At 45.1% G+C, this 23,311-nt stretch overlaps 1 protein-coding gene across 1 annotated transcript in view; it reads left to right on the top strand.

Moving 5' to 3' along the window:
* KNTC1 (kinetochore associated 1) overlaps positions 1 to 23,311 on the top strand; it is a 238,374-nt gene that overhangs the window by 80,871 nt on the left and 134,192 nt on the right. The window contains exons 17-20 of the mRNA XM_044275719.1: positions 12,659 to 12,784; positions 12,870 to 12,959; positions 20,009 to 20,074; positions 20,150 to 20,211. Coding sequence (XP_044131654.1) covers positions 12,659 to 12,784; positions 12,870 to 12,959; positions 20,009 to 20,074; positions 20,150 to 20,211 — 344 coding nt within the window. The remainder of the gene's footprint in view (positions 1 to 12,658; positions 12,785 to 12,869; positions 12,960 to 20,008; positions 20,075 to 20,149; positions 20,212 to 23,311) is intronic.

The following is a 23,311-nucleotide window of genomic DNA, read 5'->3' as shown; positions in this document are numbered from 1 at the left end:
AAGTGGATCCTGCGCAACCTGTGGTCTAGCGACACGGGCCGGGTACGCCTGGTGCTATCCGGGACCTCCTCGTCCGAACTTTGGGTCAGACTGCCACTGCTTTCTACAGGTTCATATTCTGACCCGCTAGATTCATCAGATGAGGGTTCCCATTCCTCATCCGACTGGGTCAGAAGCCTTCAGAAGAATACTCCTGTTTGACATTTGGACTACTACATTTAGGGGGCATTCCCTGAGACTTCCCAAGAAAAAAAGCAAGCCTGTCTTACAAATGGGAGGCTAGCGAAGTACCGGAGGCCGCTGCGATTGATAAAAAATATAAAAACAGATTTTTGTTATCGCCGCAGCGCTTGTAAAGTGATTGTGCAGTGATCAAAAAATAATAATTTTTTGTCACTGTGGCGGGGCGGGCGTGGGTGAACGCACGTGTGAGCGACCGATCAGGCCTGATCGGGCAAACACTGCGTTTTGGGTGGAGGGTGAGCTAAGGTGACACTAATACTATTATAGATCTGACTGTGATCAGTTTTGATCACTTACAGATACTATAAAAGTACAAAAGCTGATTTAGCGATACGCTAATCAGCGAATAAGTGACTGCGGTGGGCTGGGCGCTAACGATCGCTAAACTACCTAACCAAGGGGCCTAAACTATCCTAAAACAGTCAATACCAGTGAAAAAAAAGTGACAGTTTACACTGATCACTTTTTTCCCTTTCACTAGATGATTGACAGGGGCAAGAAGGGGTGATCAAGGGGTTAATTGGGGTGCTGGGGGGTGATCTGGGGCTAAGGTGTAGTGTTTGGTGCTACTCACTGTGATTCCTCTGCTGAGACCAACCGACGAAAAGGACCAGCAGAGGAGCAGGGAAGCCATTTAACACCTTATATTTATAAATATAAGATGTTAGAGGGCTTCTGAATGGTGATTTTGAAAATCGCCAGCCTGCCAGCAACGATCATTGGCTGGCAGGCTGGTGACGAAATGGTTCTTCAAATTTTGCCGACCTGCGATGCGAATGCGCGGGCCGGCTCAGTCTGAAATCTCGCGTCTTGCGAGATGACGCACGGATGCGTCCAGGAGGAATGAATCGACCGCCTCCAGGACGCATCCGTGCTTTAGGCGGTCCGGAGGAGGTTAATATGAATGCCTCTTTTTATGGAAATCATGTGATTAACCATGTTAATCCATTCCGACTCATTCGGAGGAGTCGGCTGTATCCAGTGCTTAGCTATGGATTTACGTGCAACATATAATAATTTAGCAATGGCTAACTTATGATCTGTAGAGACTGACAGATCTTTTACATACCCAAGATACCCTACCAGTGGAACCTGTGGTAATTTAACTTCATATCTTTCTTCTATTTGCTTATCTACTGCAGTCCAGAAATGCTCCAGTTCCGTACAGATCCAGAACATATGAATCAAGTCTGATTCCGGGGCAGTACACAATGGACATTTAGAGTCTGCCAGCAGGCCCATCTTAAACATGAGCCATGGCGTCTTTTATATACACTGTGTAATAAAAACAGTTGTGAACGTCAATGCACCACACTCAAAGATATTGTGGGTACTGCACTCAAAACATCATTCCATTGCTTACTGTTAACACTCCCAAGTCTCTCTCTCATTTACCCATAAGACCCGCGACCGGATTACGCAGTTCCTTATCCAATAAAATGGTATATGCCATGGAAATTATCGTGTGGGAAAACCTGGCTTGTACCACTAAATCAACCACTAAATCAACCACTGGCATTGAAGTCACTGTCAATGGACTTTCTCGTTCCTGACTCTGTAGGGTGAGCTGTAGCTGTAAGTACTGATAGAACACCCTGCTTGGCAATTGAAACTCTGTCTGCTTTTGTTGAAAAGACTTAAGAGTCCCTTCTGAATAGAGTTGATATATCCTAGTAACCCCAGCTCGTTCCCAATTATCAAATTCTTCCAGCTTAAAAATCTCCCATAACCGAGAATTCCTCCAAATAGGGGTATATTTCGTTCATCCTTCTATCCCCAATAATTCTCTCACCCTCCACCATGTTTTGTGTAAAAGAAGAAAGGTAGGTAATCCAGGAGGGCGCAGGTGAAGTTTATGCGATTCCAAAGCCTCTACAAATGGATTTCTCTGATACCAATGACTGCACAATCAAACTTCTGGAGTCAAAATGACTTCTCCCATCCTCTATCCCACATCCCTGCATATACTGTAGTTGTGCTGATATGTAATATACCTATGGATTAGGCAAGGCTATTCCTCCTTCTGTTTTAGACAGCTGTAACTTTGATAATGCTATTCTGGAAGTCTTTTTTTTAATTTTCTTTCCATATTAAATCTCTAAATGTACTTTACATTCTGCGGAACAGATATTTCGGGAGCCACACCGGAGCATTATGCAAAACATATAACAATTGTGTCATTAAGATCATTTTGGCTAAATTGGCACGCCCCATAACTGAAAGGGGTAATTTAATCCATGTGTATACCTTCCGCTTAATTTTTTCTAACAATGGGAGAATATTAGAGGTGCTTTAATCATTTATATTGCGAGTAATCCATATACCCAGATATTTAAACATGTCTTCACACGGGATTGGAACATCTGCTGCACATCTCCTATCCTCTTGAGAGGACATCAACATTAATGCCGATTTAGTCCAGTTAATGGTTAGTCCCGAGTATTTCTCAAACTGGTCTATGATCTCCCTTACCTTGACTACAGAGGTGCCCACATCATCCAGGAATAAGAGCAAATCATATGCATATAGTGCTACTTTTTCCTCCACCGCTGATATTTAAAGAGAGTCTTTCACCTAAAATGACCATTATACACCACAAACATGATGATATCCATTACATTCCCCATATTATAATCTTACCTTTCATATTGCTGTCCGTCGCCTATTCTCTCTTAAAAACACTTTTATTCCATATGCTAATCAGGTTCTGAAGGTGCCCAGGGGCGCCGTTTATGCGGCCGGTGCCCAGGCTCCACGGCGCTGTTCAAATCAAACCCCTCCCCTTTGACCCCTCTGGCCCGCCCTCGGTTCTTCAGATACCATCCTCCAGTCGATGACAAATCCGGCACCTGCGCCTGCGCACTCCATTACTCACTAGGGCAGAGGCAGCAGAGCGTTTAATCCGCATGCGCCGGCCCATACATCCTGATCTAGCCGGCGGAAGTAAACTGCCAAAATATCGGGATGTACGGGCCGGCGCATGCGCATTAAACGCTCTGCTGCCTCTGCCTTAGTGGGTAATGGAGTGCGCAGGCGCCGGATTTGTCATTGACTGGAGGATGGTATCTGAAGAACCGAGGGCGGGCCAGAGGGGTGAAAGGGGAGGGGTTTGATTTGAACAGCGCCGTGGAGCCTGGGCACCGGCCGCATAAACGCCGCCCCTGGGCACCTTCAGAACCTGATAAGCATATGGAATAAAAGTGTTTTTAAGAGAGAATAGGCGACGGACAGCAATATGAAAGGTAAGATTATAATATGGGGAATGTAATGGATATCATCATGTTTGTGGTGTATAATGGTCATTTTAGGTGAAAGACTCCCTTTAAAGCCGTTATTCGGAGGTTCTTGTCTAATAAGAGCAGCCAATGTTTCAATAGCAAATAACAAGGGCAATAGTGGGCACCCTTGTCTGGTCCCCCTTTCAAGCCTGAAACTATCAGATAATTCATTATTTACTCAAATTTTTGCCTCAGGAGCAACATATAATAACTGAACCCAGGACAGGATTTTATAGGCCCACAAGTACCACCGTTTGACACTATCAAACGCTTTTGCAGCATCTAATGACATCACCACTTAGCCCAGGGGACCACCCGGGACTGCCTGCATATTAACCACTTTAACCCCGCTAGCTGAAATCCCCTTAATGACCAGGCCACTTTTTACACTTCTGCACTACACTACTTTCACCGTTTATTGCTCGGTCATGCAACTTACCACCCAAATGAATTTTACCTCCTTTTCTTCTCACTAATGGAGCTTTCATTTGGTGGTATTTTATTGCTGCTGACATTTTAACTTTTTTTGTTATTAATCAAAATTTAACGATTTTTTTGAAAAAAAAATGACATTTTTCACTTTCAGCTGTAAAATTTTGCAAAAAAAAAAAGACATCCATATATAAATTTTTCGCTAAATTTATTGTTCTACATGTCTTTTGCTTTAAAAAAAAAATGTTTGGGCAAAAAAAAATGGTTTGGGTAAAAGTTATAGCATTTACAAACTATGGTACAAAAATGTGAATTTCCGCTTTTTGAAGCAGCTCTGACTTTCTGAGCACCTGTAATGTTTCCTGAGGTTCTACAATGCCCAGACAGTAGAAAACCCCCACAAATGACCCCATTTCGGAAAGTAGACACCCCTAAGGTATTCGCTGATGGGCATAGTGAGTTCATAGAACTTTTTATTTTTTGTCACAAGTTAGTGGAAAATGATGTTTTGTTTTTTTTTCCCCTTTTTTTTTTTTTTTTTTTTTTTACAAAGTCTCATATTCCACTAACTTGCGACAAAAAATAAAAAAATCTAGGAACTCGCCATGCCCCTCACGGAATACCTTGGGGTGTCTTCTTTCCAAAATGGGGTCACTTGTGGCGTAGTTATACTGCCCTGGCAATTTAGGGGCCCATGTGTGTGAAAAGTAGTTTGCAATCAAAATCTGTAAAAAAATAACCGGTGAAATCCGAAAGGTGCACTTTGGAATGTGGGTCCCTTTGCCCACCTAGGCTGCAAAAAAGTGTCACACATCTGGTATTGCCGTACTCAGGAGAAGTTGGGGAATGTGTTTTGGGGTGTCATTTTACATATAACCATGCTGGGTGAGAGAAATATCTTGGCAAAAGACAACTTTTCCCATTTTTTTATACAAAGTTGGCATTTGACCAAGATATTTATCTCACCCAGCATGGGTATATGTAAAATGACACCCCAAAACACATTCCCCAACTTCTCCTGAGTACGGCGATACCACATGTGTGACACTTTTTTGCAGCCTAGATGCGCAAAGGTGCCCAAATTCCTTTTAGGAGGGCATTTTTAGACATTTTGGATCCCAGACTTCTTCTCGCGCTTTAGGGCCCCTAAAAAGCCAGGGCAGTATAAATACCCCACATGTGACCCCACTTTGGAAAGAAGACACCCCAAGGTATTCAATGAGGGGCCTGGCGAGTTCATAGAATTATATTTTATTTTGGCATAAGTTAGCGGAAATTGATTTTTTTTATTTATTTTTTCTCACAAAGTCTCACTTTCCGCTAACTTGGGACAACAATTTAAATCTTTCATGGACTCAATATGCTCTTCAGCGAATACCTTGGGGTGTCTTCTTTCCAAAATGGGGTCAGTTGTGGGGTGTTTGTACTGCCCTGGCATTTGAGGGTCTCCGCAATCATTACATGTATGGCCAGCATTAGGAGTTTCTGCTATTCTCCTTATATTGAGCATACAGGTAATGATATTTTTTTTTTCCGTTCAGCCTCTGGGCTGAAAGAAAAAAAATTAACGGCACAGATTTCTTCATTCGCATCGATCAATGTGGATGAAAAAATCTCTGCCAAAAAAAGAGAGGGGAAAGGCGTCTGCCAGGACATAGGAGCTCCGCCCAACATCCATACCCACTTAGCTCGTATGCCCTGGCAAACCAGATTTCTCCATTCACATCAATCGATGTGGATGAATAAATCATTGCCAGGAATTATTTTTATTTTTTTTATATACAAAGTGTTTGCCAAAGCATAGGAACGCCGCCTCCTCCTCAGCTCGTATGCCTTGGCAAACGTATCTTTTACTGCAGAGTAGAAATCTCGTCTTGCAGCGCCGCATACACCGACTTGCGTGTAATCTGACAGCAGCGCAATGCTTCTGTCAGAATGCACATCAGTGCTGCAGCTAGTCGATCGGTTGGTCCACCTGGAAGGTAAAAAAAAAAAAGAAAAAACCAGGCCGCAACGCAATAATTTTATTAACTTTGGAACAGAACATATAAACTTTAACTTTTTGAACTAAACATTAACCTTTTTGCTTACTGTTTTTTATTTATTTATTTTTTTACCTTTTATAGAACAAACCTTTCCTTCCCCATGGGTCAATGTGCAAAGCGCAAATCGCCCAAAGATGTGGCGAAGTGCGTTATGCACTTTGTCCCAGGTGAAAGGAGACGTTTGCAGCAGCTGTGTGAGTGAATGGGCCCTAATAGCCCTGTGTGCCTGTCCTGGTGAGATGTGATCCCTATGCTAGGTGTACCTGTGTGTGGTACTTCCGGAAACACTCCCCTAAGCATAGGGCAGGGTGGTCAGGACAGCAGGACAGAAATAGCGGGTGTCACGCCTTATTCCACTCCTGCTACAGACACAACATCTTTTTCGGGGTGACGGGTGGGTTGAGGTACCGGCAATGACATCGGGGAAATGTCGCTCGTGTAGACGGCTAACTACACTGGTGGATGGGGCCACGGAACCTCCTGGGTACAGGAGGTTCTCGATGATCTCTTCCTGAAATTTGAGGAAGGATCGTGTTCTCCCAGCCTTACTGTAGAGAACAAAACTATTATACAGAGCCAATTGAATCAAATATACAGACACCTTCTTATACCAGCGTCTGGTTCTGCGGGAAACTAAATACGGAGACAACATCTGGTCATTGAAGTCCACCCCTCCCATGTGAAGGTTATAGTCGTGGACTGAGAGGGGCTTTTCAATGACACGGGTTGCTCGCTCAATTTGTATTGTCGTGTCTGCGTGAATGGAGGAGAGCATGTAAACGTCACGCTTGTCTCTCCATTTCACTGCGAGCAGTTCTTCGTTACACAAGGCAGCCCTCTGCCCCCTTGCAAGACGGGTGCTAACGAGCCGTTGGGGGAAGCCCGCGCGACTAGTTCGCGCGGTGCCACAGGCGCCAATCCGTTCTAGAAACAAATGCCTGAAGAGGGCCACACTTGTGTAGAAATTGTCCACATAAAGATGGTACCCCTTGCCAAATAAGGGTGACACCAAGTCCCAAACTGTCTTCCCACTGCTCCCCAGGTAGTCAAGGCAACCGACCGGCTCCAGGGTCTGATCTTTTCCCTCATAGACACAAAATTTGTGGGTATAGCCTGTGGCCCTTTCACAGAGCTTATACAATTTGACCCCATACCGGGCGCGCTTGCTTGGGATGTATTGTTTGAAGCCAAGGCGCCCGGTAAAATGTATTAGGGACTCGTCTACGCAGATGTTTTGCTCTGGGGTATACAAATCTGCAAATTTCTGGTTGAAATGGTCTGAGGGGACGAATTTTGTGGAGCCGGTCAAAAGCTGGGTGGCCTCTGGGACGGGAGGTGGTGTTGTCGCTAAAGTGCAGGAAACGCAGGATGGTCTCAAATCGTGTCCTGGACATAGCAGCAGAGAACATGGGCATGTGATGAATTGGGTTCGTGGACCAATATGACCGCAATTCATGCTTTTTAGTTAGACCCATGTTGAGGAGAAGGCCCCAAAAAATTTTAATTTCGGAAACTTGGACTGGTTTCCACCGGAAAGGCTGGGCATAAAAGCTTCCCGGGTTGGCGGTTATAAATTGTGTGGCATACCGATTTGTTTCTGCCACAACTAAGTCTAAGAGCTCCGCAGTCAAGAACAGCTCAAAAAAATCCCAGGGCCGAACCGATCTGAGCTGTCTCAACCCGAACTCCAGACTAGGCGGTGAAAGGGGGAACTACAGGTGCGGCTGAAGTTGGGGACTGCCAATCGGGGTTTGCCAGCACCTCAGGGATTCTAGGGGCTCTACGGGCACATCTTTGCGGTGGCTGCGACGGGGTAACTACTGCACGTGCCACCGTACCAGCTTCAACTGCCCTTCTGGTGCTCGCTACTTCACCATGTTCTACGGCAGTGCTGGTACTAGGTCCAGGAAGGGCTGCGCTGCTGGTGTATGCCTCACCACGTAATCAGACAGCACCAGCCCCACTCTGCTGCTCTTGAAGCGGATCCTGCGCAACCTGCGGTCTAGCGACACCGGGCCGGGTACGCCTGGTGCGATCAGGGACCTCAGCCTCCTCGTCCGAACTTTGGGTCAGAGAGCCACTGCTTTCTACAGGTTCATATTCTGACCCGCTAGATTCATCAGATGAGGGTTCCCATTCCTCATCCGACTGGGTCAGAAGCCTGTAGGCCTCTTCAGAAGAATACCCCCTGTTTGACATTTGGGCAACTAAATTTAGGGGTATTCCTTGAGACTACCCAAGAAAAAAAGCAAGCCTGTCTTACAAATGGGAGGCTAGCGAAGTACCGGAGGCCGCTGTGGTTGATAAAAAATATCAAAACTGATTTTTTTTATCGCCGCAGCGCGTGTAAAGTGAATGTGCAGTGATCAAAAAATATATATTTTTTGTCACTGCGGTGGGGCGGGCGTGGGAGAACGCACGTGTGGGCGACCGATCAGGCCTGATCGGGCAAACACTGCGTTTTGGGTGGAGGGCGAACTAAAGTGACACTAATACTATTATAGATCTGACCGTGATCAGTTTTGATCACTTCCAGATACTATAAAAGTACAAATGCTGATTAGCGATACGCTAATCGGCGAATAAGGGACTGCGGTGCGGTAGGCTGGGCGCTAACTGATCCCTAAACAAGGGGCCTAAACTATCCTAAAACCTAACAGTCAATACCAGTGGAAAAAAAAAGTGACAGTTTGCACTGATCACTTTTTTCCTTTCACTAGTGATTGACAGGGGTGATCAAAGGGTTAATTGGGGTGCAGGGGGGTGATCTGGGGCTAAAGTTTAGTGTTTGGTGTACTCACTGTGAAGCCTGCTCCTCTGCTGGATCCAACTGATGAAAAGAACCAGCAGAGGAGCAGGGCAGCCATATAACAGATCATATTTACTAATATGATCTGCTATGTGGCTTCTGATTGGATTTTTAAAAAATCAGCAACCTGCCAGCCGCGATCATTGGCTGGCAGGTTGCTGACGAAATACTTTAACTTTTGCCGGCCCGCGATGCGCATGCGAGATGACGCACGGATGCGTCTAGGAGGAATGAATCAACCACCTTCCGGACGCATCCGTGCGTTAGGCGGTCCGGAGGTGGTTAAGGGATAGCCCCCTCAAATCTAAAGATCCTCCACCATGAACTTACACCTCAGCCGGTAACCCATCTGGACCAGACACTTTCTTTTTAGCCATGCACCCTATTGCTATCTTCAGTTCCTCTAATGTGATAGGCGATTCAAGGCAGTCCCTCTCCTCTCCCGACAGTAACTTCAGGTTGATATGACGTAGATAGTGAAACACATCATCGTTGCTATACCTTTTGTTTAGTTTTATATAACTGTGCATAAAACTGATTAAACACCTTAAGAATGTCAGTGGTCTCGGTAACTAACACGCCAGATTCCGTTCTCATCATGTGCACATAGGACAAATCCAGCTGTGCTTTGGCCACTTTCGCCAAAAGATGACCCACTTTTTCCCCCCTCCTCAAATTATTGTTGTTTTCCTAAAGAATCTACAATTACATGCTTGTTCCATACTAAGCGCATTAAGAGCCTCCTGCGCCTCTTTCCTATTTGCTAAAGAGGATGGGGAGGGATCGGCTACGTGAAGCATCTCTGTCTCCATTAGCCTGCGATTATGATCTTTCCAAAAAACTCTAGTTCTTGTCTTAACTTTAGATATCTGTTCAATAAAAATACCTCTCAAACTCTTTCAGCGTATCCCGTATCACTCACACTGCAGCTGAGCCTTCATTGGTCTTCAAAAACTCCCTCACTTGTTCTCCAACCTCCACCATATTTACCAGATTAATCCAGAACGGATTTCTCCTTCCTCGCGCCTCCCCCACACATAGACTGGCAGATAATATAGAAAGGTCAGATAGCACTCTAGGAGCATAAAATGCCTGGGATACCCATGGTAATACTGCATAAGGCCAAATCAATGCGCGAGAGAGAGGCATATGTCCCGGAAGCACAGGAATAACATCTTTCATTGGAATTCCTCACCAACCCCAACTCTTCCAATAGCCTACCAAAAGGGGTTCTAGAGTCAGCCGAGATCAGCTGCTGTACAGGGAACTTATCTGAAGCATTGTTCACACAATTTTTAAGTCTCCAAGTAACAGGCAGGTGTGACAGAGAAGTTGTAAATGCTAACGCTTGGGTTAGAACCGCACTGGTAAATGGTGGAGGAATATATAAGAACATAAGAATACATTCTATGTTGGAGAGTACAATGTAACCCTATATACCGCCCTTCTCAGTCAATCTGAGACTTACACAGCTGAAATAGGTATATTTTGATGAATTAAAACACTTATCCCCTAGAATACGGGGAATAGACTGAAAGGTACGCCCATCCTACCCACCCCCTACTCAACCAGTGCAAAGTATCCGAAGTCATGTGTGTCTTTTGTAGGCCCACAAAAGAAGGTGGCAATGACTGCAACCACTGAGGTGCGTTTAGTGGAATCCCTGAGGCCCCTTAGATTCAGCGATATCAAATTCACAGTGTGCCAAGGTAAGTATCTCCCGACTAGAGATAGGACACATCTCCACACCTTTCCCAATATTTTGGCAACTATAAAATCTATATGTAGCCACACGGCGAGAAACACCCCCCCTTCCCCTCGCTCCGTACCTTATCCCAAGAAACAAACAAAAATATTAATATACATTGATATCCAACTCACATGAGAAGTGGGGCAGTTATACCGCACCCAACAAACAGACATGAGAAGATGAAAAGGCAATACACCAAAGTAATACAGTGAAACATGCATCTGTAAAGTATTTCTCTTACAATTGTTGAAGAGCAGGTCCTGGTCACGAATACATGTAACCCGGCCTGCGGCATACAGGATACTACCAATCACCTATTGATGAACAGAATGTAAATCAACCCAATAACTAAAATGTATTTTCAACCATAGTGCAACTAAGGTATCTGTCACGGATGAAGTTGGCAGATAGCTGGAACATATAAATAAACGCGCGACTGGCTTGATCCCAAACTAAGGAGCTTATAGGTGAGCCCTATAAAACCCTAAGAGCTCTCCCTGACTGCTATGCACATGCAAGGGTCTGTATGGTAGACTATTGCATGCCTGCGTACCTAATACTGTGTGACACCTGAAAATACTATAATAGTGAGGGGACACTACCACCAGCTCCCTGCACTTAATACGGACGGAATCAGGGTCACCTAGAATCAAGCCAGCAAGGAACCACAATAAAGTAAAATACGTTTATCTGTGTGTGTTTCTTTTGGGTCTTGTAGTGCAGCAAATTTCTCAGGGACAGCTGGATTGCGGGCAAATCTTTCTAGCTTAGCCGCCACTGCTTTCTGCCGCTCATGCCTGTTGGCATTATGCGCTTCGGCACCATCTTGAAATTCAGGTCTGCAGCTCCTTTCTCCCTGCTTCTGCCGGCCGCACCCTTTATCCATATTTTCCTTTCCCTTGCTATGTTACCTACAGTTGTAGTAGGTATGTAGACCCTTAATGCAGGTCTAATTCGGGCCGTCAGAATTACTAGCAGGCATATAACTGGGGTATAGCGGCAGGAGCTCCTCACAGCGCGTCCGCTCGTTCGGCCACCCCCCGGCACTGTTTAGATCCAGTGCAACATTGGCATGGTCACATGCTCCGCTGAAGCCAGTCATTGGCTGAACGTCACAGCTGAAGCCAGTCATTGGCTGCAGTGGAGCATGTGACCATGCTGCTCCAGACGTAAACACTGAGGGGGGCGGAAACATGAATACAACGGAGGACTGGAGCAGCGGGGCTTAGGTAAGTATGAATCCTTAGCTTAATGGAGCGGACAGTGGGCATTTGGTTCAGTGTTACTATGGCAGCCAGGACGCTATTAAAGTCCTTGTTGCCATAGTAGTGGGGAGCGGGGGAGCAGTATACTTATCGTCCATGTGGCTCCGGGGGCGCTCCAGAATGACGTCAGAGCGCCCCATGCGCTTTCAATGGGCATTAATTCCAGAAATGGCCTTGCGGCAAGTGTTCAGGATTTTTGGCCGAAGCAAAAAGCACAGCATGCTGCGGTATTTTCTCCGGCCAAAAAACGTTCCGTTCCTGAACTGAAGACATCCTGATGCATCCTGAACGGATTTCTCTCCATTCAGAATGCATGGGGATAATCCTGATCAGGATTTTTCCGGCATAGAACCCCGACGACGGAACTCTATGCCGGAAAAGAAATACGCAAGTGTAAAAGAGCCCTTAAATAAGTGTTTATGACCTCCTTAGTAGTTTAGAGATGAGGGTTATTAGATGACCGGCACAAAGTGAAAGTATCAGTCACAAAGCTAGAAAATAAGTTAATCCATTGTGACAAAATGGCTCAATATTTTTTATTAAGGCCAATTGAAATATGATTTTTAGCCGAAAATGAGTAAAATGCAATCATAAACAAATTGGTGTACATGGGCTCAGAGTTGTAATCTCAAAGTATTGCTGTCTTTATAAGTTGTACTGTCATCATAGACATTTATGGCCTATCAACAGGACAGCTATCCCACTACCACACCTTTGTTCAGTACTGGAGTAATTAAAATTAGTTTATGAAAAAACATTTTCTAATGTTGGCTAAGAAGGATGAATTTGTACATTTTCTTGTTTTTGTCTAAACAAATTCTCATCTTTGATTTCAGCTTGTATATAAAGTAAAGCTGAATATTGTACTGGAGAAATTGGCATCAGCATCTGTTGGGAGTTATGGCCAAGTCCTCTGGCAAGAACTTGTGGATTATGCTAAAGGCAATCTGCATAAAATTAAGGTATCTATAATGTGTTCTTTCAATTATTTTTGTCACACTTTTAATTAGAAAATGTATACATTTTATACATATTTTTCTTTCTTAGGATGACAATTTTGTGGTTCAATATTGTGTCAATGCCCCATGGCCTACCTATGAAACAACATTTGAGATGCTGAATTATGCAAAAACCAGAGTAAGTCCATTTTTTTTTTTTTTTTATATAAATGGAGGAACTTTAAAAAGTCTAAATATTTTCTTGAATTAAACTTAAAAGGCTGCCCCACTTTGTTCTTAACCCTTTAGTAACTGCCCTATTTTGGACCTTGGTGAGCAGGCAATTTCTATTTCATTTTTTTTTTATTTATATCAGTCAATGTAGACACATTAAGTCTTGTTTTTGTGGAACAAATCCTACTTTGAGGTACACATAACTCATTGACTAACTTTTATTAACTTTGTATGGGGGGGTTAGCAGTTCCAACATTTTAATTTTTACCTTTTAAATTTTATGAGCTCTGTGGCATACAGTGGATATAAAAAGTGTACACCCCTATGTTAAAATGTCAGGTTTTTGTGATGTAAAAAAGACAGAGAAATCATTTTAGAACTTTTTCCACCTTTAACCCCTTAAGGACACAGCCTTTTTACACCTTAGGACCAGGCCATTTTTTGCAAATCTGACCAGAGTCACTTTAAGTGCTGATAACTTTAAAACGCTTTGACTTATCCAGGCCATTCTGAGATTGTTTTTTCGTCACATATTGTACTTCATGACACTGGTAAAATGAAGTCAAAAAAATTATTTTTTTTGCACCAAAAAATACCTAATTTAACAAAAATTTGGAAAAATTTGCAAATTTCAAAGTTCCAGTTTCTCTACTTCTGTAATACATAGTAATACCCCCAAAAATTGTGATGACTTTACATTCCCCATATGTCTACTTCATGTTTGAATTATTTTGGGAATGATATTTTATTTTTTGGGGATGTTATAAGGCTTAGAAGTTTAGAAGCAAATCTTGAAATTTTTCAGAAATTTACAAAAACTAAATTTTTAGGGACCAGTTCAGGTCTCAAGTCACTTTGCGAGGCTTACATAATAGAAACCACCCAAAAATGACCCCATCGAAGAAACTACACCCCTCAAGGTATTCAAAACTGATTTTGAATACGTTGTTAACCCTTTAGGTGTTGCACAACAGTTATTGGCAAATGGGGAGGAAATTTGAGAATTGTATTTTTTTTTGTCTAATTTTTCATTTTAACCCATTTTGTCCACTAACAAAGCAAGGGTTAACAGCCAAACAAGACTGTATCTTTATTGCCCTGACTCTGCCGTTTACAGAAATACCCAATATGTGGCCGTAAACTACTGTACGGCCACACAGCGAGGCGTAGAGTGAAAGGTGCGCCGTTTGGTTTTTGGAAGGCTGATTTTTATGGACTGGTTTATTTACACCATGTCCCATTTGAAGCCCCCTGATGCACCCCTAGAGGAGAAACTCCCTAAAAGTGACCCCATCTAAGAAACTACACCCCTCAAGGTATTCAAAACTGATTTTACATACGTTGTTAACCCTTTAGGTGTTGCACAAGATTTAATGGAAAATAGAGATACAATTTCAAAATTTCACTTTTTTGGCAGATTTTCCATTTAAATTTTTATTTTTTTCCAGTTACAAAGCAAGGGTTAACAGCCAAACAAAACTCATTATTTATGGCCCTGATTCTGTAGTTTACAGAAACACCCCATATGTGGTCGTAAACTGCTGTACGGGCACACGGCAGGGCGCAGAAGGAAAGGAATGCCATACGGTTTTTGGAAGGCAGGTTTTGCTGGACTGTTTTTTTTTACACCATGTCCCATTTGAAGCCCCCCTGATGCACCCCTAGAGTAGAAACTCCAAAAAAGTGACCCCATTTTAGAAACTACGGGATAGGGTGGCAGTTTTGTTGGTACTAGTTTAGGGTACATATGATTTTTGGTTGCTCTATATTACACTTTTTGTGCGGCAAGGTAACAAGAAATAGCTTTTTTGGCAGCGTTTTTTTTTTTTGTTATTTACAACATTCATCTGACAGGTTAGATCATGTGGTAATTTTATAGAGCAGGTTGTCACGGACGCGGCGATACCTAATATGTATACAATTTTTTTTATTTATGTACGTTTTACACAATGATTTCATTTTTAAAACAAAAAAAATGTTTTAGTGTCTCCATAGTCTAAGAGCCATTGTTTTTTCAGTTTTTGGGCGATTATCTTAAGTAGGGTCTCATTTTTTGCGGGATGAGATGACTGTTTGATTTGCACTATTTTGGGGTGCATATGACTTTTTGATCGCTTGCTATTACACTTTTTGTGACGTAAGATGACCAAAAATAGCTTTTTTTTTACACCGTTTTTATTTTTATTTTTTTACGGTGGTCACCTGAGGGGTTAGGTCATGTGATATTTTTATAGAGCCGGTCGATACGGACGCGGCGATACCTAATATGTATACTTTTTTTATTTTATTTATGTAAGTTTTACACAATAATTTCATTTTTGAAACAAAAACAATGATGTTTTAGTGTTTCCATAGTCTAAGAGCCATAGTTTTTTCAGTTTTTGGGCGATTATCTTAAGTAGGGTCTCATTTTTTGCGGGATGAGATGACGGTTTGATTGTTACAATTTTGGCGTACATGCGACTTTTTTGATCACTTTTATTACCTTTTTTTGGGAAGTAAGGTGGACAAAATTTCAATTTCATCATAGTTTTTTATTTTTTATTTTTATGGCGTTCACCGTTCGGGTAAAGTAACATGACCGTTTTATAGATCAGGTCGTTACGGACGCGGCGATACCAAACATGTGTAGGGAATTTTATTTTTTTAATTTTTAATCGGTGATAAATGTGTTTTTTGATTTTTACCTTTTTTTCACTTTTTTTTTGACCCAGACCCACTTGGTTCTTGAAGATCCAGTGGGTCTGATGTCTGTATAGTACAGTACTGTACTCTATATAGGGCTCTGTACTGTATTTTACTTACACTGAACAGATCTATGCTTTCAGCACAGATCTGTTCAGCACCATGGACAGCAGGACGCCTGATCAGGCGTCCTGTTGCCATGGGAACCTTCCCCGTCTGCTCAGTAGTGGTCAGAACTGCGCAGACGGGGAAGGGTAAGGACGGGGCTGCGGGGGGCTGTCTGGGGGCTCTCTCCCTCTCCATCGGGGGGCTGCAAAGGCACTGCAGCCCCCCGATCGGAGAGGGAGGGAGCTCCCTCTTACTGTTAACTTTTTCCATACAGCGGTCCGTACGGAGCGCTGTATGGAAAGGGTTAAACGGCTGACATCGCATCACCGATGTCAGCCGTTTATACCAGGGTGCCAGCAATGTGCTGGCACCCTGGTATACCCACTCTACACCAACGATTATTCAATGGGAGGCGGGCGGCGGATCGCGATCCCGCCTGCCGCACCGCCCGCCTCCCCCACCGCCCGCAACACCCCCTGCACCTCCCACCGGGCTAAAATCATTCAGAGGTGCAAGGGGGGGGGGGGGGGGATAAATATATATTTTCGCCACACTAAAGTTTCTGATCGCCGCGGTCAGGGACCGCAGCGATCAGAAACTGCAGAAAGCGCAACAAACCGCAGGTCTGAATTGATCTGCGGTTTGTTGCGATCGCGGACATGGGGGGGTCACGGGACCCCCCCGCGCATTTAGCCGAGGTGCCTGCTCAATGATTTGAGCAGGCACCTTGTTCCGATCACAGCCGGCCGCACGGCAGTGATCGGAACAACACATGACGTACCGGTACGTCATGTGTCCTTAAGGACTCGGGAAACATGCCGTACCGATACGTCATGTGTCCTTAAGGGGTTAATGTGACCTATAAACTGTACCATTTAATTAAATCAAACTAAAATCTTTGTGTAGCTGTGTTCAGAATTAAGCAATCACATTCAAAATCATGTTTAATAGGAGTTGGCATACACCTGCCAATATTTAAAGTGCCTCTGATAACCCCAAATAAAGTGGAGCTGCTTTAGTTGGTCTTTCCTGAAATTTTCTTAGGCTAGTTTCAAACTAGCGTTCGGCTGTCCGCTCGTGAGCTCCGTTTGAAGGGGCTCACGAGCGGACCCGAGCGCTTCCGTCCAGCCCTGATGCAGTCTGAATGGATGCGGATCCGCTCAGACTGCATCAGTCTGGCGGCGTTCAGCCTCCGCTCCGCTCATCAGGCGGACACCTGATCGCTGCTTGCAGCGTTCGTGTGTCCGCCTGGCCGTGCGGAGGCGTGCGGATCCGTCCAGACTTACAATGTAAGTCAATGGGGACGGATCCGTTTGAAGATGCCACAATATGGCTCAATCTTCAAGCGGATCCGTCCCCCATTGAATTTCAATGTAAAAGTCTGGACGGATCCGCTCAGGCTAATTTCACACTTAGCTTTTTTTTTGCTAATATAATGCAGACGGATCCGTTCTGAACGGAGCCTCCGTCTGCATTATTATGATCGGATCCGTTCAGAACGGATCCGATCCAACGCTAGTGTGAAAGTAGCCTTAGTCGCATCCTACTGCAAAAGCCATGGTCCACAGAGAGCTTCCAAAGCATCAGAGGGATCTCATTGTTAAAAGGTATCAGTCAGGAGAAGGGTACAAAAGAATTTCCAAGGCATTATATATATATATATATATATATATATATATATATATATATATATATATATATATATATATACACACCATGGAACACAGTGAAGACAGTCATTATCACGTGGAGAAAATATGGCACAACAGTGACTTTACCAAGAACTGGACGTCCCTCCAAAATTGATAAAATAACCAGAAGAAAACTGGTCTGGGAGGCTACCAAGAGGCCTACAGCAACATTAAAGGAGCTGCAGGAATATCTGGCAAGTACTGGCTGTGTGGTACATGTGACAACAATCTCCCGTATTCTTCATATGTCTGGGCTATGGGGTAGAGACAAAAGCCTTTACTTACAAAGAAAAACATCCAAGCCAGGCTACATGTTGCAAAAACACATCTGAAGTCTCCCAAAAGCATGTGGGAAAGGTGTTCTGGTCTGCTGAAACCAAGGTTGAACTTTTTGCCCATAATTCCAAAAGATATGTTTGGCCCAAAAACAACACTGCACATCACCAAAAGGACACCTTACCCACAGTGAAGCATGGTGGTGGCAGCATCATGCTAAGGGTCTGTTTTTCTTCAGCTGGAACTGGGGCTTTAGTTAAGCTAGAGGGAATTATGAACAGTTCCTAATACCAGTCAATATTGGCACAAAACCTTCAGGCTTCTGCTAGAAAGCTGAACATGAAGAGGAACTTCATCTTTCAGCATGACAACGACCCAAAGCATACATCCAAATCAACAAAGGAATGGCTTCACCAGAAGAAGATTAAAGTTTTGGAATGGCCCAGACCTGAATCCGATTTGAAAATCTGTGGGGTGATCTAAAGAGAGCTGTGCACAGGAAATGCCCTCACAATCTGAAAGATTTCAGTTTGTTTTTCAATTAAGTGGTACAGTTTATAGGTCTTATTAAAGGTGGAAAAAGTTCTGAAATTATTTATCTTTCTAATTTTTTTACATCACAGAAACCTGACATTTTAACAGGGATGTGTAGACTTTTTATATCCACTGCAAATAACAAGATAATTTATTCTCTTAGTACGGTTCCTTTTGCACAATAAACAATACAAGGCTTGATTTTGAGGGCCGAGTTGTAGTTTTCATTGGTAGCATTTTGGGGTACACATATTCGCCTCTTGTTCCAATTTTTTGGGTGGTGGATAAGCAAAAAAATAAAAGAAAATAAAGAAATTCCAACATTTTATATTTTTTATTTTACTGTATTCATTAAGCAGGATGACTAACTTGATAATTACTCATCAGTTCTATTATTGCAATACACTAACTAGATAGATATTCATTTAATAGATACCTTCTTCTTATACAATCACATTTGTGGTCTGCCAATTGGTGATAGAGGGTGCTTCCTTCCTCTGAGACCATTTAGATGTCAAGGTTACTATTGACAGCAGCCTCTAAGGGATTAAGCTATCGGGATGGTAGTTTTATACAATCCTGGCTGTTATAGCATATGTCCAGCTATAACTAGACAGCCAGACACTTGCAACACCCAATGCGGGACACCTGTGCTGAGCTATACATTCACCTCTGTTGCAAGTTGATCGGGCAGGTTAAAGGCAGTTAGTGGCTACCATAAAAATACGTTTGGGTGATCACTAACAAGTTACTTAAAGAGAGTCTTTCACCTAAAATGACCATTATACACCACAAACATGATGATATTCATTACATTCCCCATATTATAATCTTACCTTTCATATTTCTGTCCGTCGCCTATTCTCTTAAAAACGCCTGCGCCTCCGCACTCCATTACTCACTAGGGCAGAGGCAGCAGAGCGTTTAATCCGCATGCGCCGGCCCGTACATCCCGATCTAGCCGGCGGAAGTAAACTGCCAAAATATCGGGATGTACGGGCCGGCGCATGCGCATTAAACGCTCTGCTGCCTCTGCCCTAGTGAGTAATGGAGTGTGCAGGCGCCGGATTTGTCATTGACTGGAGGATGGTATCTGAAGAACCGAGGGCGGACCAGAGGGGTGAAAGGGGAGGGGTTTGATTTGAACAGCGCCGTGGAGCCTGGGCACCGGCCGCATAAACGCCGCCCCTGGGCACCTTCAGAACCTGATTAGCATATGGAATAAAAGTGTTTTTAAGAGAGAATAGGCGACGGACAGCAATATGAAAGGTAAGATTATAATATGGGGAATGTAATGGATATCATCATGTTTGTGGTGTATAATGGTCATTTTAGGTGAAAGACTCCCTTTAAGTGAGCTAATTTTACTCTAAGGCCTCATGCACACGACCGTTCTTTTTGTCTGCACCCGAGCCGCAGTTTTGACGGCTTGGATGCGGACCCATTCACTTCAATGGGGCCTCAAAAGATGCGGTCAGCATTCTGTGTGCTGTCCGCATCCGTTGCTCCGTTCCGTGGTCCGCATTTTTTTTTTAAAATCTGTCCTATTCTTGTCCTCGCTTTGCGGACAAGAATAGTCAGTTATATTAAAGGCTTTCCGTGCCGTTCCGCAAATTGCTATCCGTGTTTTGCGGTCGTGTGCATCAGGCCTAACAACTAGATTAATTATGTACAAGCCCCACTTTGGTTTAATTCTTGTATCTCTAATTTTGTTTTTTAGATTCAGAGAAAGGAGGAGAAGACTTTACCATTGTTATCAGATGAGAGTCCAGTTTCTATTACAGATGTAATGTTACAATTAATAGGTGTAGCGTGAATCATTGTTTTTGCGACTGATTAAATTTTCTTTAATTTCTTTTAGGTGTTACGAGCTCAAGCAAGATTGACCACTTTTTATGGTGCTTTCGGTCCTGATAAATTTAGGTTTGTGGACTTTTTTGTATATAAAATACATTTCTTTTTTTATATTTAGGGTTTATTCAAGTTGAAAAAAACTTGATTTGGAATCTGCATCAGGGCTTTTTGTATGAGTTTATTATTTTTCCCTCATATGGTTTCTAATGTGTTTTTTTTTTTTTTTTAATTCGATTTCAGCAAGGTTTTTCATTCCTGCCCATTTTCAATTCTTAGAAGCAGATTCTGCGTCATGGGGACGCTTCTTTTTTCCATGGTGCGATTTCTGAAAGCGGCAAACAGGGGTTGTCTGCGTTATATAAAATAAATAAAGCACTGTAAATTTGATGGTCAGCAATATATACATAAGCTAAGCTAATTTTAGACAAACAAAATTATATTTCTCGCCCATTTTCCTTGGGGGACACAGACCTTGGGTATAGCTCAGCTCCCTAGGAGGCGTGACACTAAGTAAAACTGTTAAGCCCCTCCTCCATCAGCTATACCCTCAGCCTGGAGATAGAGGCTACCAGTTTTAGCTTAGTGTCCAAGGAGGCAAGACACTCCCTGCTACTGCAGGGCTGTTTTCTCCTTGTTATTTTTACTTTTTCTTCTAATTTTGTTATTTTATTTTTTCCTAGGGATACCAGAGACGCATTTGACCTCTCTGCTCTCCCGGGGTTGAGCTGCGCCAGTGCCAACTTATCTGCACTGCTGCCTCCCCCACAGAAGCAATAGGAGGATCTGGGCAGCAATGGCTCCCCTACATCCCGCCAGCTAGGGGGTCGCCCGCACGCCAAGCCCCTCTTCCAGCTTCCTGCCACTGCGGTGCCAGTGGCTGAAGGGGCGACCCTGCTGGAAAGGACTGAGGGTGAAGACGTCGCACGGTGAGATGGCTATTCCAGCCCATACCCCGTCCCTATCTGCAGCATCTACCCCTCTGGGTAAGGGGGGCACCCGTGGTCGCTCATTCTGAGCGCTCATCTGCAGGACAATGCAGCACAGCAGCATCCTCAGCACCCCCACGCTTTTCCCCCCCACGCTGCTATCTTTCTCCCCCCCCCCCCTCCCCCTCATCGGGGCTGACTCCATTTTTCTCTTCTCTCTCTCCCCCTTCCCGCCGAGAACGGGGGGCGGGGCTTAGCGGTCCCGGCAGGGGGCGGGGCTTCCGCGCGTCATTTTGGGGGCGGAGCTACGTTCTCCTTCACAGGAGACATTTCAAGCGCTGGAGGGGGCGGAGCTTGTTCCCCGCGCTTTCTGCTGAGGTTTCCCGCGCTTCCTCACTCCTGACAGGAAGCTGGGACACGGTGGGGGACTCTAACCTCCTGTGTACATCGCTCGGCTTCTGTGGGCGCTCTCTGCTGCTCTCTGCTGCTCACTGCTGTTCACTGCTTCTCTGCTGCTGCTGATCTGGGCCATCTCCTGACGTTCTTCTGAGGCACTGGTAGGACAGTTAACCCTCTCCTAACCCTCCTGGTCATAGCTGCTATAACCCTTTGTGGTCTCTATATTAGAGTACAACCACACTTCAGCATGTCAGATCCCACAGGTGCCCCCAAACCCTGGTACCATGCCTGTACCGCCTGTAAGGAACTTTTTCCGCGGGGGCAATCTGAGCCGCATTGCCTTGCATGTCAGGCCCCGGTGCAGGGCCCGCTTCCCGCTGCGCCCCCCGGTGCCTCTGAACCCCCTGACTGGGCTAGGTCTCTGTCTCAGGCGGTGGAAAGCCTTACACACGTAGTGGGCCGTCTCGTGGATAGACCGCCTCTCCCGCAGGCTGCCACAATCCCTGTCGCACCCGCTGGGACTACCGTTTCTGCCGCCCCCACTGGTTCCCTGCCTCCCAGCGAATCTTCCAGGGCCCGGCATACTCAGAAACGTTCAAGGGTTGAGCGCACATCTTCTCCAGATGCTTCGCTCTCTCCACCATGCGTGCAAGCTCAGTCAAGTCTATCCTCTCAAAGGGATACGCTTTCTGAGGGAGAACTGGCGGATTCGGACGTGGACATGGACTCAGAGCTTCCGTCCAAATTGGCGTCCGCGGTGGGGCATCTTGTCACTAGCATCCGTGATACCTTTCAGCTACACGATGACCCCCCCAGCTCTGAACAGGCCGGCGTGTCCTTTCTCCGCCCCAAACAGGCCTCCAAGGTTTTTCCCATACACGCTGATTTTTCTTCTGTGGTATCCAAGGCTTGGACTCGGCCTAACGTCCGCTTTATTACACCCAAAAAGCTGGACATTTGTTATCCCTTTCCAGCGGATTCTGTGACCACGTGGACATCCCCGCCTAAGGTTGATCCTCCCGTGGCTCGTCTGTCCAAAAGCACTACTATTCCTGTACAGGACGGATCTTCCCTCCAGTCTGTTGAGGACCGTCGTACGGAATCCCTCTCCAAGGCCATATTTACTGCCTCTGGTTCGGCCCTTAGACCGGTCTTTGCCTCCGCCTGGGTTGGCAAAGCGGTCTCTGAATGGGGTTTGCAACTGGAACGGGAGTTAGGGTCGGACGTCCCTGTTCAGGACCTCCGTTCCTTAGCCCAACTAATTGTTCAGGCCGGAAAATTCGTCTGTGAGGCCTCCCTTGATGCGGGTGCCCTCATTGCCCGTTCCTCTGCCCTGGCAGTTTCTGTCAGGAGGGAACTCTGGCTGAAGGTTTGGGCGGCGGACGCCGCTTCCAAACGCTCTTTGGCCGGCCTACCATTCACGGGTTCCCGCCTGTTCGGAACCCGTCTGGACGAACTTATATCAGAGGCCACGGGTGGGAAGAGTACTCGCCTCCCCCAGTCCAGGCCAATGGGCGCCCCCCGTGGTCGCGCTGGTTCGTCCCGTTTTCGGTCCTTTCGCAAGCCCACCGGGTCTAGACCCGCGGCCAGTTCTTCTTCCTCTGGCCCAGCCCAGGATAGACGCAAGAAGCCGTTTTTTCGGACGCAACCTACCTGGCGCAAGTCCCAGCCTGCACGGGCTCCCACAGGCCAGCAGCCCTCTGCCTGAAGGTGCGCCCCCACCCACCCGGGTGGGGGGCCTCCTTCTCCTATTCAGGAACGTATGGCGGGCCCACATCTCAGACGCATGGGCGCTCGAGATTGTATCTTGCGGATACAAAATCGAATTTGCGTCCATTCCGCCA

This window comes from Bufo gargarizans, chromosome 1, assembly GCF_014858855.1.
Source record: "Bufo gargarizans isolate SCDJY-AF-19 chromosome 1, ASM1485885v1, whole genome shotgun sequence".
In the NCBI taxonomy this organism is placed as follows: Eukaryota; Metazoa; Chordata; class Amphibia; order Anura; family Bufonidae; genus Bufo; species Bufo gargarizans.
The sequence above is the reverse complement of the archived record's forward strand: the minus strand, read 5'-3'. Positions and strand labels throughout refer to the sequence as shown.